General features: G+C 45.6%; 1 protein-coding gene and 1 non-coding gene across 3 annotated transcripts in view; both read left to right on the top strand.

The window, feature by feature from the left end:
- FSTL4 (follistatin like 4) overlaps nucleotides 1–19810 on the top strand; it is a 418614-nt gene that overhangs the window by 377560 nt on the left and 21244 nt on the right. For both annotated transcript variants that reach the window (XM_032336727.1, XM_032336728.1), the window contains 5 exons: nucleotides 3772–3933; nucleotides 4323–4457; nucleotides 5445–5471; nucleotides 14289–14407; nucleotides 18885–19034. In XM_032336727.1, the coding sequence (XP_032192618.1) occupies nucleotides 3772–3933; nucleotides 4323–4457; nucleotides 5445–5471; nucleotides 14289–14407; nucleotides 18885–19034 (593 nt within the window). The remainder of the gene's footprint in view (nucleotides 1–3771; nucleotides 3934–4322; nucleotides 4458–5444; nucleotides 5472–14288; nucleotides 14408–18884; nucleotides 19035–19810) is intronic.
- LOC116587354 lies at nucleotides 11070–11176 on the top strand. Its single transcript, XR_004284378.1, has one exon. It is a non-coding gene; the product is annotated as a U6 spliceosomal RNA (small nuclear RNA).

Genomic DNA, 19810 nt, shown 5'->3' on the forward strand with positions numbered 1-19810 from the left:
GATTGCTGAGGCTACAACTTCTAGCACTATGTTGAACACCCATGATGATTGTGGACATCCCTGCTGTGTTCTTGACCTTAGGGGGAAAGCTCTCCATTTTTCCCCATTGAGAATGATATTTGCTGTGGGTTTTTCATAGATGGCTTTGATGATATTGAGTGATATGTGTATCCTCTATGCCTACACTGAAGAGTTTTGATCAAAAAAAAAATGCTGTACTTTGTCAGATGCTTTTTCTGCATCTATTAAGAGTATCATATGGTTCCTGTGCTTTCTTTTATTAATGTATTGTATCACATTGATTGATTTGTGGATGTTGAACCAACTTTGTAGCCCAGGAATAAATCCCACTTGGTTGTGGTGAATAATGTACTGTTAATGTACTGTTGGATCCTATTGGCTAGTATTTTGGGGAGAATTTTTGCTTGTGTCTCTTCAGGAATATTGGTCTGTAATTCTCTTTTTTGTGGGGTCTTTGTCTGGTTTGGGGATCAAGGGAATACTGGCCTCCTAAAATGAGTTTGGGAGTTTTCCTTCCATTTCTATTTTTTGGAACAGTTTCAGGAGAATAGATATTAATTCTTCTCTAAGTGTTTTGTAGAATTCCCCTGGGAAGCTGTCTGGCCCTGGGCTCTTGTTTGTTGGGAAATTTGGGATGAATGCTTCAATCTCCGTACTGGTTATGGTTTTGTCCAGGTTTTCAATTTCTTCCTGGTTCAGTTTTGGTTGTTTTTACATCTCTAGGAATGCATCCATTTCTTCCAGATTGTCAAATTTGCTGGTGTATTGTTGCTCATAATATGTTCTTGTAATTGTTTGTATTTCTTTGGTGTTGGTTGTGATCGCTCCTCTTTCATCATGATTTTATTTATTTGGGTCTTTTCTCTTTTCTTTTTGATAAGTCTGGTCAAGGGCTTATCAATCTTATTAATTATTTCAAAGAACCAGCTCCTACTTTTGTTTATTTATTCTATGGTTCTTTTGGTTTCTATTTCATTGATTTCTGCTCTGATCTTTATTATTGCTCTCCTGCTGGGTTTAGGCATTCTTTGCTGTTCTTTTTCCAGCTCTGTTAGGTGTAGGATTAGGTTGTGTACTTGAGACCTTTCTTGTTTCTTGAGAAAGGCTTATATTGCTGTATTCTTCCTCTCAGGACTGCCTTTGCTTTGTCCCAAAGATTTTGAACAGTTGTGTTTTATTTTAATTTGTTTCCATGAATTTTTTCAATTCTTTAATTTCCTGGTTGACCCGTTCATTCTTTAGTAGGATGCTCTTTAGTCTCCATGTATTTGAGTTCTTTCCAACTTTCCTCTTGTGATTAAGTTCTAGTTTCAAAGCATTGTAGTCTGAAAATATGTAGGGAATGATCCCAATCTTTTGGTACCAGTTGAGACCCGATTTGTGACTCAGGATATGATCTATTCTGGAGAATGTTCCATGTGCACTAGAGAAGAATGTGTATTCTGTTACTTTAGGATGGAATGTTCTAAATATATCTGTGATATCCTTCTGGTCACATGTGTCATTTAAAGCCTTTATTGCCTTGTTGATCTTTTACTTCAATGATCTGTCCATTTCAGTAAGGGGGTGTTAAAGTCCCATACTATTATTGTATTATTGTTGATGTGTTTTTTGGATTTTGTTATTAATTGGTTTATATAATTGGATGCTCCCATATTAGGGGCATAGATATTTAAAATTGTTCGATCTTCTTGTTGGACAGACCCTTTAAGTATGAAAAAGTGTCCTTCCTCATCTCTTATTACAGTCTTTGGTTGAAAATCTAATTTGCCTGATATAAGGATTGCCACCCTAGCTTTTGTTTGATGTCCATTAGCATGATAAATGGTTTTCCACCCCCTCACTTTATATCTGGAGAGGTCTTTGGGTCTAAAATGAGTTTCTTGTCGACAGCATATTGATGGATCTCTCTCTTTTTTTAAGATTTTTATTTATTTATTTGACAGACAGAGATCACAAGTAGGCAAAGAGGCAGGCAGAGAGAGGAAGGGAATCAGGCTCCCTGCTAAGCAGAGAGCCCATCGTGAGGCTCAATCCCAGGACCCTGAGATCATAACCCAAGCCAAAGGCAGACTTTAACCCACTGAGCCACCCAGGCACCCCTCTTTTTTGTTGTTTTTTTTTTTTTATCCATTCTGTTACTCTGTGTCTTTTGATTAGGGCATCTCACCCACTTACATTCAGGGTAACTCTTGAAAGATATGAATTCAGTGCCATTGTATTGCCTATAAGGTGACTATTACTGTATATCATCTCTGTTCCTTTCTGGTCTGTTACTTTGGGCTCTCTTTGCTTAGAGGACCTCTTTCAACATTTCCTGTAGGGCTGGTTTAGTGTTTTCAAATTCTTTTAATTTTTGTTTATCCTGGAAGCTTTTTCTCTCTCCTTCTATTTTCAATGACAGCTTAGCTGGATACAGTATTATTGGCTGCATCGTTTGCTCATTTAGTGCTTTCAATATATCATGCCAGTCCTTTCTGGCCTGCCAGGTCTCTGTGGATTAGTTACCAATCTAATATTTCCACCATGTATGTTACAGACCTCTTGTCCTGAGCTGCTTTCAGGATTTTCTCTTTGTCACTGAGACTTGTAAGTTTTACTATTAGATGATGGGGTGTGGACCTATTTTTATTGATTTTAAGTGGGGGTTCTCTGAGCCTCCTGAATTTTGATGCTTGTTCCCTTTGCCAAATTAGGGAAATTCTCTGCTATAATTTGTTCCATTATTCCTTCTTCCCCTCTCTCTCTTTCTTCTTCTTCTGGGAACTCAATTATTCAAATATTGTTTTGTCCCTGCACGGGCTCCACCCCCTTCTTAGCCTTTGGAGCAACATCCCTCAGCAGAGCAGACTTCTAAAGGTTCCAATTTTGTGCTCCGCTGCTCTACCACTTGCCATAAGCTGGCCCCTTCCCCACAGTCTATCTTCCTGTCTCTTTGGATTCATTTTCCGCACCCTACCTTCTGGAAAGTGGTCAGTTTTCTGTTCCTGGAATTGCTGCTCTTCTCTTCTCTCTCCTGTTGAGTTTGTAGGTGTTCAGGATGGTTTGATAACTATCTAGCTGAACTCCTAGTACCTGATGATAATCTTGGTCTCCTACTCCTCAGCCATCTTGCTCCTTCCCCCTCACCCATGTTCTTCTGATGAGTGGGCCAGGTCACATCCTCAGCCCTGAACTTGGCTGCGAGGGCTCATGGCTGAGCCAAGGAGGGCACACTTTCCTTTCACCCATGTTGTGGGGGGTGAGAAGTGGGGAAATAACAGTAATTCACAGGAAAATCAAAGGATTTCCCCAGAGAGTAGTGATGTAATTAGTAGCCTTGCCAGTCATTGACCATAAATGCTTTGTGAAGCACTTCCTGCAAATAATTAAGCCCCTGTCCAATGTCTTTCCAATAACAGAAATAATATATCTTAATTTTATTCATTCAAAAATAAATGTGCAGTGGCTGTTGCTCTTCACATATGGCAGCTGAACAGCATTCAATATCTGGATGTCTTTCTGATCATATTTAGAATAATGGTGAAAGCCATGAATTACAAGGCACAAAGCCTGACATGTTTATTGCTTACAATTTTTTATAGTCCTTTCTTTGAGGGCTTGAGCTGCTGAACAGGATGACTATGAGCTAGTTACAAAGAGAACTCCAGAGCTGCATCTCAGTTCACCCTCGGGAGCAGGTGTGGGGCCAGAGCACGGGCCCAAGGCCAGGTTAGGGCCCTGTCTGACCAGCACCAACTTCATCCACAGTGCCACCAGTCATCCGCGTGTATCCAGAGACGCAGGCACAGGAGCCCGGGGTGGCAGCCAGTCTGAAATGTCACGCAGAGGGCATTCCTATGCCTAGAATCACTTGGCTGAAAAATGGCATGGATGTCTCAACCCAGATGTCGAAACAGCTTTCCCTATTAGGTAAGAACTGCCCTCGGTGCCTCTCTGCTCTTCCGTCAAGTTCAAGCTGACACTTTCCACGGTGAAATGAGAGAGATGATTTGTTTCTAAGTCAGATGTGTTAGGAGTGAACAAATGTCTCCCCAAATTCTCCTGCTACCTGCACTCACACAGATCTTGTGGGCTTTTTGAGCGCACAGATGATAAGCTGTCAATCCTGTCCCAAGTCAGCTTCAGTTTAGTTCAGCTGATCGAGCCCTTTCTGGGCATGTATCACGGATGTTGGTTGCCCTCATCCCTGCTGAGGGCCTATGTTTTTAACATCACTACTCTGGATAAAAGGGAGATTGCGGGGGGGGGGGGTGGTGTCCCAGCTAAGCAGACCATCTTGAGCACTGTCCTTCCTCCAGCCAATGGGAGTGAACTGCACATCGGCAGTGTTCGGTATGAAGACACAGGGGCATATACCTGCATCGCCAGAAATGAAGTGGGAGTGGACGAGGATATCTCCTCACTTTTCATTGAAGACTCAGCTAGAAAGACCCGTGAGTCCACTCTTGCCTTGGAGCTCCTCATTGTGCTGGTTGGTGGGTGTTGGGTGCAAGGGGACCAACTGACCAAGGCCACACCCACCATCCATGAGCCCCTGAAGACAGGGGTAAACTCCCATATTCTCTTGTGCTCACAGCTGGGGCAGGGGTGCCCAGAGGTAAGCAGACCTTCCCTGGCAACCTCAACAGCACACAGACAGGGAAGTTCCCTGGAAGCAGAGAGTGTCCAAGACCACAAGGAAGCTTACATATCCTAGCCCCACTTCTGCCTCCTACTTGCTATATAGACTAGAACCTCTACCCCTTACCCATAAAAGTTCTCCTCCTCTCCACCCACCAGTGACACAGATTCCATATGTGATAGACTAGATATCCGTTCATGATTTTTATCACATGCTGATGTTCTACCATGGCCCAGGAAGTAGCCCAGCCACACATGCACACATAAACTTGACTCCAGGGATTATCCCCCACCTGTATGCCTTCCCACGTAGCCACCATTCCCCCAAGTGGCTCTGCAGGTGTGATTCCATGGACACAAGTGGTAGCTAGAATCTCTTGCCCTTGTTTAAAGACTCCAAGCTGAGTCTTCATCATCAAAGGAGATCATCAGAATAGTGTCTCAGATGGTCTTTCTTGGAGAATCCTCGCTGAAAATCAGCCTGGCTTTTGGAAGTAATCAAGAACTCTGGGAGAATGTTCCTTTCTTCTTGTCAACCACAGAAGAGATCCCATTAGTAGACCCAATTTCAGAGACTAATTAGAAATTGAAAGTGTCCTGAGACCTAGAAACATTTGTCCACATACAGAGTCCCATCAGAGGGCTGCTGCTTGGCAGTGAGTGGGGCAGACTCCATACACAAGGGATTAGGTAGCCATCCATCCCTGAAAGGAATCACTACAGTAAACTGCTGACATTGCTTTGTTCTTTTTTCCTTCCCTCAATCATGTTTCCGGTCTCCTGATTCTCTGACGCTGTAGTTGCAAACATTCTGTGGCGAGAGGAAGGTACTAAGTTTTATACTTCTATGTTGTGCTTGTGATCACCTGTGTTTATGTTTCCATCATGGGCCATATTTCCATTGGCCGCCATCAGCTTTCCCAGATACCATGCAGTCCCCATCAGTGTGGTCCACCTGCCAGATTGGATGGGAGGGCGGAGGTCAATGACAAGGGTCACATGCTGAGAAGCAGATTTAAAAATGTACTTGTGTCTGTAATGGACACCAGTCCGTTAGAACTTAAAAGTGAGAAGTTGCTATCGAAAGCTGTTTGAAACCGTCACTGAAGCAGATTACTTGGCAGGACTCCCTGGTTGGATGAGGCCTTCAACTTTTTTCCAGAAGGTGATATTGGTTCTGGACTTTTCAAAGTTTAGGCATACACTTTGAGGAAATGCCGAAGAAAAAAGCCACCATGATTTCTATAAATGTATATTTTTAAATGAATAGATTTTTTTTATTTTATTTATCAAACCATCTTTAGATACTAGGCTGGATCCTTAAAAAAATGGCCATTCTTGGAGGGGGAGGAGTCAAGATGGCAGAGAAGTAGCAGGCTGAGACTACTTCAGCTACCAGGAGATCAGCTAGATAGCTTATCTAAAAATCGCAAACACCTGCAAATCCATCGGCAGATCGAAGAGAAGAAGAGCAGCAATTCTGGAAACAGAAAAACAACCACTTTCTGAAAGTTTATCTAATATATATATTTTTTCTTTTTTATATTTTTCTTTATTCGTTTTCTTTTTTTTAATTCTTTTCTTTTTTTCTTTTTTTCTTTTTTTTTTCTTTCTCCCTTTTTGAACCTCTTTTTATTCCCTTTCTCCCCCCCTCACGATTTGGGATCTCTTCTGATTTGGTTAAAGCATATTTTCCTGGGGTTGTTGCCACCCTTTTAGTATTTTACTTGCTCCTTCATATACTCTTATCTGGATAAAATGACAAGACGGAAAAATTCACCACCAAAAAAAGAACAAGAGGCAGTACCGAAGGCTAGGGACCTAATCAATACAGACATTGGTAATATGTCAGATCTAGAGTTCAGAATGACAATTCTCAAGATTCTAGCCGGGCTCGAAAAAGGCTTGGAAGATATTAGAGAAACCCTCTCGAGAGATATAAAAGCCCTTTCTGGAGAAATAAAAGAACTAAAATCTAACCAAGTTGAAATCAAAAAAGCTATTAATGAGGTGCAATCAAAAATGGAGACTCTCACTGCTAGGATAAATGAGGCAGAAGAAAGAATTAGTGATATAGAAGACCAAATGACAGAGAATAAAAAAGCTGAGCAAAAGAGGGACAAACAGCTACTGGACCACGAGGGGAGAATTCGAGAGATAAGTGACACCATAAGACGAAACAACATTAGAATAATTGGGATTCCAGAAGAAGAAAGAGAGAGGGGAGCAGAAGGTATACTGGAGAGAATTATTGGGGAGAATTTCCCCAATATGGCAAAGGGAACGAGCATCAAAATTCAGGAGCTTCAGAGAACGCCCCTCAAAATCAATAAGAATAGGCCCACACCCCGTCACCTAATAGTAAAATTTACAAGTCTCAGTGACAAAGAGAAAATCCTGAAAGCAGCCCGGGAAAAGAAGTCTGTAACATACAATGGTAAAAATATTAGATTGGCAGCTGACTTATCCACAGAGACCTGGCAGGCCAGAAAGAGCTGGCATGATATTTTCAGAGCACTAAACGAGAAAAACATGCAGCCAAGAATACTATATCCAGCTAGGCTATCATTGAAAATAGAAGGAGAGATTAAAAGCTTCCAGGACAAACAACAACTGAAAGAATTTGCAAACACCAAACCAGCTCTACAGGAAATATTGAAAGGGGTCCTCTAAGCAAAGAGAGAGCCTACAAGTGGTAGATCAGTAAGGAACAGAGACCATAAACAGTAACAGTCACCTTACAGGCAATACAATGGCACTAAATTCATATCTCTCAATAGTTACCCTGAATGTTAATGGGTTAAATGCCCCTGTCAAAAGACACAGGGTACCAGAATGGATAAAAAAACAAAACCCATCTATATGTTGCCTCCAAGAAACTCATTTTAAGCCCAAAGACACCTCCAGATTTAAAGTGAGGGGGTGGAAAAGAATTTTCCATGCTAATGGACATCAGAAGAAAGCAGGAGTGACAATCCTTATATCAGATCAATTAGATTTTAAGCCAAAGACTATAATAAGAGATGCGGAAGGACACTATATCATACTCAAAGGGTCTGCCCAACAAGAAGATCTAGCAATTTTAAATATCTATGCCCCCAACGTGGGAGCAGCCAACTATATAAACCAATTAATAACAAAATCAAAGAAACACATCAACAATAATACAATAATAGTAGGGGACTTTAACAATCCCCTCACTGAAATGGACAGATCATCCAAGCAAAAGATCAGCAAGGAAATAAAGGCCTTAAACGACACACTGGACCAGATGGACATCACAGATATATTCAGAACATTTCATCCCAAAGCAACAGAATACACATTCTTCTCTAGTGCACATGGAACATTCTCCAGAATAGATCACATCCTCGGTCCTAAATCAGGACTCAACCGGTATCAAAAGATTGGGATCATTCCCTGCATATTTTCAGACCACAATGCTCTAAAGCTAAAACTCAACCACAAAAGGAAGTTTGGAAAGATCCCAAATACAGGGAGACTAAACAGCATCCTTCTAAAGAATGAATGGGTCAACCGGGAAATTAAAGAAGAATTGAAAAAAATCATGGAAACAAATGATAATGAAAATACAACGGTTCAAAATCTGTGGGACACAACAAAGGCAGTCCTGAGAGGAAAATATATAGCGGTTCAAGCCTTTCTCAAGAAACAAGAAAGGTCTCAGGTACACAACCTAACCCTACACCTAAAGGAGCTGGAGAAAGAACAAGAAAGAAACCCTAAGCCCAGCAGGAGAAGAGAAATCATAAAGAGCAGAGCAGAAATCAATGAAATAGGAACCAAAAAAACAATAGAGCAAATCAACAAAACTAGGAGCTGGTTCTTTGAAAGAATTAATAAAATTGATAAACCCCTGGCCCGACTTATCAAAAAGAAAAAAGAAAGGACCCAAATAAATAAAATCATGAATGAAAGAGGAGAGATCACAACTAACACCAAAGAAATACAAACTATTATAAGAACATACTATGAGCAACTCTACGCCAACAAATTTGACAATCTGGAAGAAATGGATGCATTCCTAGAAACATATAAACTACCACAACTGAACCAGGAAGAAATAGAAAGCCTGAACAGACCCATAACCAGTAAGGAGATTGAAACAGTCATTAAAAATCTCCAAACAAACAAAAGCCCAGGGCCAGACGGCTTTCCGGGGGAATTCTACCAAACATTTAAAGAAGAACTAATTCCTATTCTCCTGAAACTGTTCCAAAAAATAGAAATGGAAGGAAAACTTCCAAACTCATTTTATGAGACCAGCATCACCTTGATCCCAAAACCAGACAAGGATCCCATCAAAAAAGAGAGCTATAGACCAATATCCTTGATGAACACAGATGCGAAAATACTCAACAAAATACTAGCCAATAGGATTCAACAGTACATTAAAAGGATTATTCACCACGACCAAGTGGGATTTATTCCAGGGCTGCAAGGTTGGTTCAACATCCGCAAATCAGTCAATGTGATACAACACATCAATAAAAGAAAGAACAAGAACCATATGATACTCTCAATAGATGCTGAAAAAGCATTTGACAAAGTACAGCATCCCTTCCTGATCAAAACTCTTCAAAGTGTAGGGATAGAGGGCACATACCTCAATATCATCAAAGCCATCTATGAAAAACCCACCGCAAATATCATTCCCAATGGAGAAAAACTGAAAGCTTTTCCGCTAAGGTCAGGAACACGGCAGGGATGTCCATTATCACCACTGCTATTCAACATAGTACTAGAGGTCCTAGCCTCAGCAATCAGACAACAAAAGGAAATTAAAGGCATCCAAATCGGCAAAGAAGAAGTCAAATTATCACTCTTCGCAGATGATATGATACTATATGTGGAAAACCCAAAAGACTCCACTCCAAAACTGCTAGAACTTATACAGGAATTCAGTAAAGTGTCAGGATATAAAATCAATGCACAGAAATCAGTTGCATTTCTCTACAACAACAACAAGACAGAAGAAAGAGAAATTAAGGAGTCAATCCCATTTACAATTGCACCCAAAACCATACGATACCTAGGAATAAACCTAACCAAAGAGGCACAGAATCTATACTCAGAAAACTATAAAGTACTCATGAAAGAAATTGAGGAAGACACAGAGAAATGGAAAAATGTTCCATGCTCCTGGATTGGAAGAATAAATATTGTGAAAATGTCTATGCTACCTAAAACAATCTACACATTTAATGCAATTCCTATCAAAGTGCCATCCATCTTTTTCAAAGAAATGGAACAAATAATTCTAAAATTTATATGGAACCAGAAAAGACCTCGAATAGCCAAAGGGATATTGAAAAAGAAAGCCAACGTTGGTGGCATCACAATTCCGGATTTCAAGCTCTATTACAAAGCTGTCATCATCAAGACAGCATGGTACTGGCACAAAAACAGACACATAGATCAATGGAACAGAATAGAGAGCCCAGAAATAGACCCTCAACTCTATAGTCAACTAATCTTCGACAAAGCAGGAAACACTGTCCAATGGAAAAAAGACAGCCTCTTCAATAAATGGTGCTGGGAAAATTGGACAGCCACATGCAGAAAAATGAAATTGGACCATTTCCTTACACCACACATGAAAATAGACTCAAAATGGATGAAGGACCTCAATGTGTGAAAGGAATCCATCAAAATCCTTGAGGAGAACACAGGCAGCAACCTCTTCGACCTCAGCCACAGCAACATCTTCCTAGGAACAACGCCAAAGGCAAGGGAAGCAAGGGCAAAAATGAACTATTGGGATTTCATCAAGATCAAAAGCTTTTGCACAGCAAAGGAAACAGTTAACAAAATCAAAAGACAACTGACAGAATGGGAGAAGATATTTGCCAACAACATATCAGATAAAGGACTAGTGTCCAGAATCTATAAAGAACTTAGCAAACTCAACACCCAAAGAACAAATAATCCAATCAAGAAATGGGCAGAGGACATGAACAGACATTTCTGCAAAGAAGACATCCAGATGGCCAACAGACACATGAAAAAGTGCTCCATATCACTCGGCATCAGGGAAATACAAATCAAAACCACAATGAGATATCACCTCACACCAGTCAGAATGGCTAAAATCAATAAGTCAGGAAATGACAGATGCTGGCGAGGATGCGGAGAAAGGGGAACCCTCCTACACTGTTGGTGGGAATGCAAGCTGGTGCAGCCACTCTGGAAAACAGCATGGAGGTTCCTCAAAATGTTGAAAATAGAACTGCCCTATGACCCAGCAATTGCACTACTGGGTATTTACCCTAAAGATACAAACGTAGTGATCCAAAGGGGCATGTGCACCCGAATGTTTATAGCAGCAATGTCCACAATAGCCAAACTATGGAAAGAACCTAGATGTCCATCAACAGATGAATGGATCAAGAAGATGTGGTATAGTGCTCGCTTCGGCAGCACATATACTAAAATTGGAACGATACAGAGAAGATTAGCATGGCCCCTGCGCAAGGATGACACGCAAATTCGTGAAGCGTTCCATATTTTTAAAAAAAAAAAAAAAGAAGAAGAAGATGTGGTATATATATACAATGGAATACTATGCAGCCATCAAAAGAAATGAAATCTTGCCATTTGCGACAACATGGATGGAACTAGAGCGCATCATGCTTAGCGAAATAAGTCAAGCGGAGAAAGACAACTATCATATGATCTCCCTGATATGAGGAAGTGGTGATGCAACATGGGGGCTTAAGTGGGTAGAAGAAGAATCAATGAAACAAGATGGGATTGGGAGGGAGACAAACCATAAGTGACTCTTAATCTCACAAAACAAACTGAGGGTTGCTGGGGGGAGGGGGGTTGGGAGAAGGGGGTGGGATTATGGACATTGGGGAGGGTATGTGCTTTGGTGAGTGCTGTGAAGTGTGTAAACCTGGTGATTCACAGACCTGTACCCCTGGGGATAAAAATATATGTTTATAAAAAATAAAAAAATTTTTTTAAATGACCATTCTTGTATGTCAAAAATGGTCTAATACTAACAATTTCATGTGGTTCAAAAAACAGCAGGCCCATGTGGGAACTGGGTTATAGGGCCTGAGTCACCCTTTGTGGACCCTGGCCAAGTGTAGCCCCTCCATCAGAGCAGAGTTCACATCACCTGGAGGTAACTTACTCTCCAGGATGGGGCTTGATTAGTGGATGGGGGTTTCAGGGAGGAGATGAGAAGCAGAATGCATCCCGTGATTTCAGGGTTATGCACAAAATCTCCTCTTTAAAAGCTGGCCTATTACCTGTCTCATTTTTTTCCTGGTAAACATTTCCTCGTGGCATTTCCTAGAGTCTGGCATATGCATGCGTGCACATACTCAGAACAATTCCCTGAATGTCAGGCACTGCTGCTCACAGTAAGTCACAGAGCAAAACAAAAGCAGAACCTGAAAAATGAGGAATTGATGCCAGTAGGCGTTCGGATTCCTTGGGAAGACAGGTTGTAGCAACTGCCACTCACCATGGACAGCCGTCCCCTAATGCTGCCCAACCTAACGCTAAGCCACAATGCATGTAGAGAGCTTTCCCTCTGGGTCTTTAAGAGGTGGTAATTTTCTGAAATTGCATTCACTACAAAGAGACTCAAGTTTCAAAAGCGGAGACCAGCAAAGGATGCAGGAGACCCTGGGATGTATGAAACAGAGCACTAGAGGCCTCACATTGAGGGCAACTTAAGACCCCCAGATGCTTTTTGGCTGCGGGGTGACAGGTGCAACAAGTGCCATCCTGCCTGGACAGCCGGCTGCTTGTACCCTTCACAGCTGGAACTAGGAAATACAGGAGCATAACCCACAGGCCAGCAGGCCGCAGGGATCTGTCCCGTCTCAACAAGAGAAATGAGATGATTGGGGCACGCCACAGCAAAGAAAGCCCCTTTGTGCCCTGTTAGGAGAAGTTCCACTCAGACAGAACCCTCCAGGGGACTGGATCAGGAGGCTGGCTCTGTCTCCTGTGAAGTCAGTTGTTTGGCGAGGCCCGCGTTCCACTGCTGACCGTGAGTGAGGCTGTGCTTCGCCTGCCACGTGGCCACAGCTGCAACCCCACATGGGGTCCCCAAGCTTTCAAGCTTACCTTGGTCCTTGCAGTTGTCCACTTCCTGAGAGACCCTGGGAGGCCAAGAGACCCCAGGGACAGGGGCTTTGACTCATAGGTCTGAGCAAAAGAAGTTTGCCAGGTGAGAGTAGACAGAGAGAAGGCCCCTGGGGACAGAGCACATATGGACCAGAAGCTGGGATGTCCTGGGAGCTGAGACCAGGCCCCTTCCTGTAGCTCTTGGGACAGGCTGCCCAGCACCGGCAGGATTCCCCAGAGAGACCTGTGCAGGGTTCTCCCAGACACTGCTAGCTTCTGAGAGCCTGGGGTCAAGTTGTGCCCAGCGTCAGAGCCCTCCTTTCCAGCCCCTCCCTCAGGACAGAACAGCAGCAGCTAAGACTGTGTCCTGGAGTCAGTGACCTTGGTCCACACTGGGAACCCCAGGCAGGAAGGGCCTGAGGCCCAGAAAACTGCCTGCAGAGTCACTGGAAGCAGGTGGAATGTTGGCTCCTATTTCGTGTTGTATGGTTTTCTAACACTGAAAACCTACCCAGATAGTCAATGAAGTCAGTATGCTGGGTCTCTCAGCATGCTAGGAAAGAGCATGTTTTTCATAGATTTAATTTTCTTAGCATTTATGGAAATCTGTTGAATATTCCACCTTCACAAGAAATAAAATGAGGGAGAAAGGAAAGGAGAACTTAAACTTACCAATTTTGTGCCATCTTTATGTTTTATGTTGAGGCACGGTGAGAGCCTGGAGTAGGGATTTGGGGTCCAGCCCCGGCTCTGGTGTAAATCCAAGTAGCCTCCACCAAGCCCCTTCCCTTCCCTGGACCTCAGTTTTTTGTCTTTGTAATAAGGAAGCCAAACTAGACCCTCCCAAGTCCCCTTCTCTGCTACTCTGAGGTTTCTCCCCACATGGCCACACCAGGGTGGTGGTGGGAGCTGGCAAGCGGGCCTGACCAGGCTGGGGCTCCATCGCCTGACCTGGGGCTGCCACAGAGAAAATGGTGAGGCAGAGGTGGGAGCAGCCTATCTTGAAGGAGGGATTTGCTGGCACCAACAGGCCAGGGTGAAACTGGCACAAAGGAGTACCAGCCACAACATTCTTAGGTTCCTAGGAGTGGTGTAGCACATAAATGTGCTGAAAAAAAAAAAATAATAAGAGGCTTTGCTTTTCTGTCATGATCTGACCCATCTGATTTGACTAGTTGACAAGAGACGAAAGACCAAATGTATGCTAGAGCCAAGTCTGTCATGTATTTGCCGACTTGTGTCGGTGGCCAGCCCGCGGTGCCCTAGGGCAGAAGCACGTGTCTGGAAGGATACCCTGGGGTTCACAGAGCCCTCATCTGTGGAGTGATTCACAAGCCTCTGACACTTTCTCCCTGGGCTGCCCACATACCTCCTGCTTAGCTCATGTCACCTTGACCAGGCCCCCACACTTTGTGCCTATACCACACGCAGCCAAACCACAGGGGTGGGTCTGCCCAGCGTGGCACGTGACCCTACTTAGGAGCTGGCCGCTGGGGATGAGGGTGCATAACCATGGCTGTCTTTGCTCCTCCCAGGCCTCAGCGTGGGGAACATGTTCTATGTCTTCTCTGACGATGGCATCATCATCCTGCACCCTGTGGACTGTGAGATCCAGAGGCACCTCCGACCCACCGAGAAGATCTTCATGAGCTATGTAAGTGTCTGTGCCTGAGAGCCGGTCTTCCACCGTGACTGCCCCTTGACGTCCCAGGTTCCATTTGCTATATGTGGTGTGGTTCCATGTGCATTCCAAGGCTCCAGAACATCCATGGGAGGTTAAGAGTTGAAGGTCTCATTCCTTAGACCTTCCGTGCACAGAGCCCTGGGTGAGGCCCAAGGCTTACAGATGGGTTTCTCTTCTCCACTAGTTCACAGAGAGAGGATGGCCACAGCAGGAGCTGCTTGAAGGAGCTGCAAAGTGCACTGGGACACTGAGGGGATAAGGCCTCTCTAGACCCAGGGAGGACCAAGTCAGAGAAGGCTCTCCAGCAGGGCACCCCTGGGCCCAGTTGTGAAGAACAAGTAGGAACTGGGGATGCGTTTCTAAAGGGAATGTTATGAACATGGCACTTGGTGGCATAAAGTGACATGTCACATCTGGGTAATTGCAAATACTTGGTCTGAGATTAAGATGACCGAGGCCAGGGTTAAAGCTGAGGTTTTAGTGGCAGATCTTGAAAGTTCTGGGGATGCCTAGAGGACCTCAAATGAATCACGGCCCTGGTGGGGCTGCTTTAGAACAAGTGTGGGGCCCCAGTGAGGGTAGAGACGAGTGGGACAGGATTGGAAGCCCAGAAGCAGGTGTACAGGCTGTTGTGAACATCTGGGTGAGAGAGGGTAGTGACCTAGCCAAGTCAGGGGCAGTGGCAATGGGAATAACTGAGTAGATTTAGTGTTATATCAGCAGGCACCACAAGGGTCATCTGGGGTCTTGCTAGGAGGAACAGACTGTCCTTCACTCAGGAGGAGAGGCAGGTTAGGGGTACTGTTCATTCTCTTGTCACCGTAGGAGGCATGTGCCACATTCTCCGTCTCGTGCTGGGATCCCAAAAGCAGGGAAGATAAGTTCCTCATCAAAGAGACGAGGGTGGCCTACGATGTGAATTTGAGACACCCATGGGACACAAGCATAGAAACATCCAGAAGATGAGGACAAGGAGGGGATGGGCCCTGGTGAGCTAGAGAGCCCATGGCTCCCTGGCAAAAAAAAAAGTAGCTTTAAGGAAGCCTGGAGAACATGGGTCATAGAACTCACAGATAGCTAAGTTTACAAAAGTAAGTGATCCTCAACCAGTCACTAGAGGAGGTGAGCTGCGAGGGTCTCAGTGGCCTCTGAAGAACCAGGGGAGAGAGCGTGCAAGATGAGAATGCCCCAAGCATCAGAGGTGCTATGAAGTATGAGGCCAAGGGCACAATGGCCATGCCACATGGATGGAGGCCACAGAGATGACTGCCAGTGGCAGGTCCAAGAAAGTCTTTCTAGCCCTCTAGACCCCGCTTTCCACAGGTGTCCCCCAGTCAGTGCTTCCCCACCCACCCCACCCCAGGGCTCTGTCCCTCCTGTTGGTTTCTCTCTGGGTCTTATGTTGGTGGTTTCCTACCTAAGGTGTACCCTTAGCTGCTTGACGGTAGAAGTATGACATTAACCCAGAAGAGTTGTCAGCAGGCCCCCCAGGCCTCTCCTCAAGGCCCGATGTGAAGGAACCAGTGAGCGGGGACAGGCCTGGAGCTCATGGGGGAGCTCAGAGTCCTGCCGCCTGCTTGCTGCACTGCCATGCTGGCTTGTGGTGTGTCTCCCGCATTCGTAGCTCCGGACCAGCTGTTTTCCAGGCTGTTTCATTTGAATTAATCATTTTTTAGATCTGCTATCCCGATGAACTTTCCTTCCACATAACAGCCGTGAAACCATCTAGAATGAGTGGTCTAGTTAACTTCTAGCAGTTGGGTGTAAATAATTGCACCCTGTCACATGGGCACTAATTTCTCACAGATTTGCAATAACCTGTAGCTCGAGGGAAATCTCTGAAATCCTAACCACGACTCACATTTCCTAAAAAGCTAGAACATGACACAGTAGGAGAGACCCCACAGGCCTTTCAGACAGCACCAGACCATAGTGAGCTATGGAACAGTCCCAACCAACCGTGTTCTCCTCTAGAAAATGCCCCCCCACCACCTCCCAACAGGGTTACCGTGATGCGAGCCTCTGCTGAAAGCACTGAGCCAGCAGGAGGTTTGCATGTCTTCTCTCAGGTGTCTCTGCTGGATAAGGGGGCCACTCTGGGCATTGGGAAGCAGCACATGTAGGAGGCAAGGGCACAGGCTTCCCAGCCAGGCACCCCTGGGTTCACATCCCACCTCTGTCCCTCAGCAGGGCTGAGTGGCTTTAGACCAGTGACCTAACCCCTGCCAGCCTCTGTTTTCTCATGTGTGAATGAGGGTAGTTGTGAGAACTGAATGTGATGCTGGGGAGTGGCCAGGGTGTAAGGTGACAGCTCTGCCCCAAAGCTATTACAGTCATTCAGGAAAGACCTGGAAAGTAGATGAACTCAGGGATGGAGGAGGTCGTCTCCATAGTCCATGGTAACTCACTTGTGGCGGACTGTAGGAGAAAAGGAAGCGACAAGGGTGACAGGCTTGGTCCTGGCTGGCCAGACCTGGTGAGAGGGGCAGGTATGGTGAAGAGGGTCAGCTCGGGGTGGTTGGCTGAGTATGAGGGGCTCTGGGAAAACCATGCGAGGACTGAAGAGGGCAGCTCTGAGCTAAAGACATAGATCTGGGAGCCGTCTGCATCTGGGCATTGGCTAAAGCCAGAGCGGTAGACAAGACCACCAAGGGTATGTATGAGAGCTTTGATTTGGGTGCCTGAACAGAACCCTGGGGGCCAGTAGCTACAGGATGGGCAGACCAAGAGGGGAACCACAAGGAGACTGAGACAGAGTTGAGAGTCATGATTAAAAAAAAACATGAGACTGTATATCCTAGAAGGTAAGGGAAAAGAGGGTCCCCCTTTTCACTCATTTATTCATTCAACAAATATACTGAGGCACTCATTCTGTGCCAGGCCTTTACTAGGTGCTAGATATAGCAGTGAAGCAGACAGACAAAGAGCCCGTCACAAAGCATTCCAGTGACAGAAGAGAGCCTAAAAAGATGTAGCCAGATCAGTGCACGACGTCAGGTGGAAATGACCAATGCAGCCAGGTACAGGGGCGAAGTGTGCTGGCGGTGCTCGGCCAGTGAAGGGGGCAGGAGGGCGGCAGGAGGGAAGGAGAGCAAGCACAGCGGGGACGGGAGAGAAAAGCTGAAGGTCAGAGGAGTAGCAGGAGCCAAAGAGGACAGGGCCTACTTGACTTCCGGGAAACCTTGGCTCCTCTTCTGAGCCAGAAGGAATGTTAATGAAGTGGAGGGTGTTGAGAAGAGGAGAGGTGCGGGCAGACTCTCAGGGATGCCCTTGAATTCTGTGTTGAGAATGGGGGGCAGGGGGAGGGGTGGTGGAATCAAGGAGTACGACAGGGATGCTACAGCGGTTACTCAGCAGATAGTGTGGCCTGAGCCCGGGTGATGGAGGTGGGAGCGGTGAGGCAACGTCAAATTCTGAATGTATTTTGAAGGCAGAGCTGAAATTATTATTTGTTTGTTTGTTTGTTTTCAGCATAACAGTATTCCTTGTTGTTGCACCACACCCAGTGCTCCATGCAATCCGTGCCCTCTTTAATACCCACCACCTGGTTCCCCCAACCTCCCACCCACCCCCACCACTTCAAACCCCTCAGATTGTTTTTCAGAGTCCATAGTCTCATGGTTCACCTCCCCTTCCCTGATGAGGACTGAGAGGATGAGGAGAAAAAGAGGACTCAAAGATGGCCGTAAGGGTTTTGGTCTAAGGAAGGAAAACAATGGAGCTGCCATTTTATTAAAGGAATGAACAGGTTGGGAGGTAAAATTGGGAGTTGACTTTGAACTCTCTCAAGTTTGAGGTGTACAGCAAATAGCCAAGTAGAGTGAGGTGGTTGGCTGCGTACGTCTGGAGTTCAGAGAAGAGGCTCCACCTAAAGATACAAATTTGGGAGCTGTAAGCACATAGATGGTATTTGATGCTATCAGTTGGGATGAGATGAGCAAAGGGAGTAGATTTTGAAGAGGAAAAATCATTGAGGGACTGACCCCTGTGCATTCTGACATATAGAGACCAAGAGATCAGCAAACTGAGCAGGATCCAGCCTGTTGGGTGGGGGAGCTGGGGAAGGAAGCAAAGAATAGGCAGCATGGAGTCAAGTGGTACCCCAAGTTCAAATAAAAAGGGGGAGCAGGTTTAATTTAATAAGCGAGAAGTCTGGAGCGCTGAGCTCAGTGCAGACAGGGAAGTTCGCACCCAGGAGGGGAAGAAGGCAGGCCTGGCGGCTGCTCATAAAAAAAAAAAACACACACATGCAAAGGGAGTTCCAGCCTCATGAGTGGGAGGTGGTGGAGGTGAATGTTCAAAACAGGTGATGTGGGAGGGCTGGTGTGGCGTGTTTGTGGGTTCTAAGAAGGGAACAGAGGGACGGGGGCGGTGAGGGAGAGGGAACCCACACAGGGCAGGGGCCAAGGGGATTAAGAAGATCCATGGCAGCCTGTCTCCTTTACAGGAAGAAATCTGTCCCCAAGGGGAAGGAAATGCCACCCAGCCGTGCCAGTGGGCCTCAGCCGTGAACGTCCGGCACCGGTACATCTACGTGGCCCAGCCAGCACTGAACAGAGTCCTTGTGGTCGACGTGCAAGCCCAGAAAGTTCTACAGGTACATCTCTCTAAGGGAGTGAGGGGGCCAGGGGCACAGGGGCACAGCCGGCCATGTTCCCATTCTGGGAGCACAGGGCTAGAGGACAGGGAGAAGCGGGAAGTGGTGAAGGGGGGGTAAAGCATGGCCCAAGCCACAGAGGGTTTTCATCCAGGCAGTGACCTCATCCCACTTAGACTCTGAAACAGGCAGGCTCTGCTAACCAATGGCAGAGCAGGGCAGCGTCGTGGCTACCGAAATAATTCAGGCATGAACTGCCGCCGGCCATGAAGGTGGCAAGGACCGACCAGATTCTTGATAGATCTTAAGTGTGGAAAGATTTTCTGCTGGGTCGAATGAAAGTTTTAAGAGCGGGAAATCAGGTTGTTGGGGGCTTTTCGTTACTTTGAGGAACAGTAGAATGGTGATGCCATTTACTGTGTGTGGTGGATTGAATAACGTCCCCAAGATGGCCACTTTCCCATGCCCAGAACCTATAAATGTCTCCTCGGGCACAGGCGCCTCTGCAGAGGTGATTATGGTAAGGATGTGTAAATGGACTATTATGGGGGATGACCTGGGTGAGCCCTTCCTCAATGATAGTGCAAGTACCGGTATCAGAGGGAGGCAAGGAGAAATGTGACTGTTAGGGGCAGGAGGCACTGGGAGGACTAGAGCACACTGGGGCTCTGCTGGCTTTGAAGATGGGGGAAGGGGCCGCGAGCCAAGGACTGCAGTGCTAGCGGTCCGCAAAGTCAAGGGAACATACTTTCCCCTCTAGCCTCTAGAGAGGGCAC

The sequence above is a fragment of the Mustela erminea genome, chromosome 3 (assembly GCF_009829155.1).
Source record: "Mustela erminea isolate mMusErm1 chromosome 3, mMusErm1.Pri, whole genome shotgun sequence".
Classification (NCBI taxonomy): domain Eukaryota; kingdom Metazoa; phylum Chordata; class Mammalia; order Carnivora; family Mustelidae; genus Mustela; species Mustela erminea.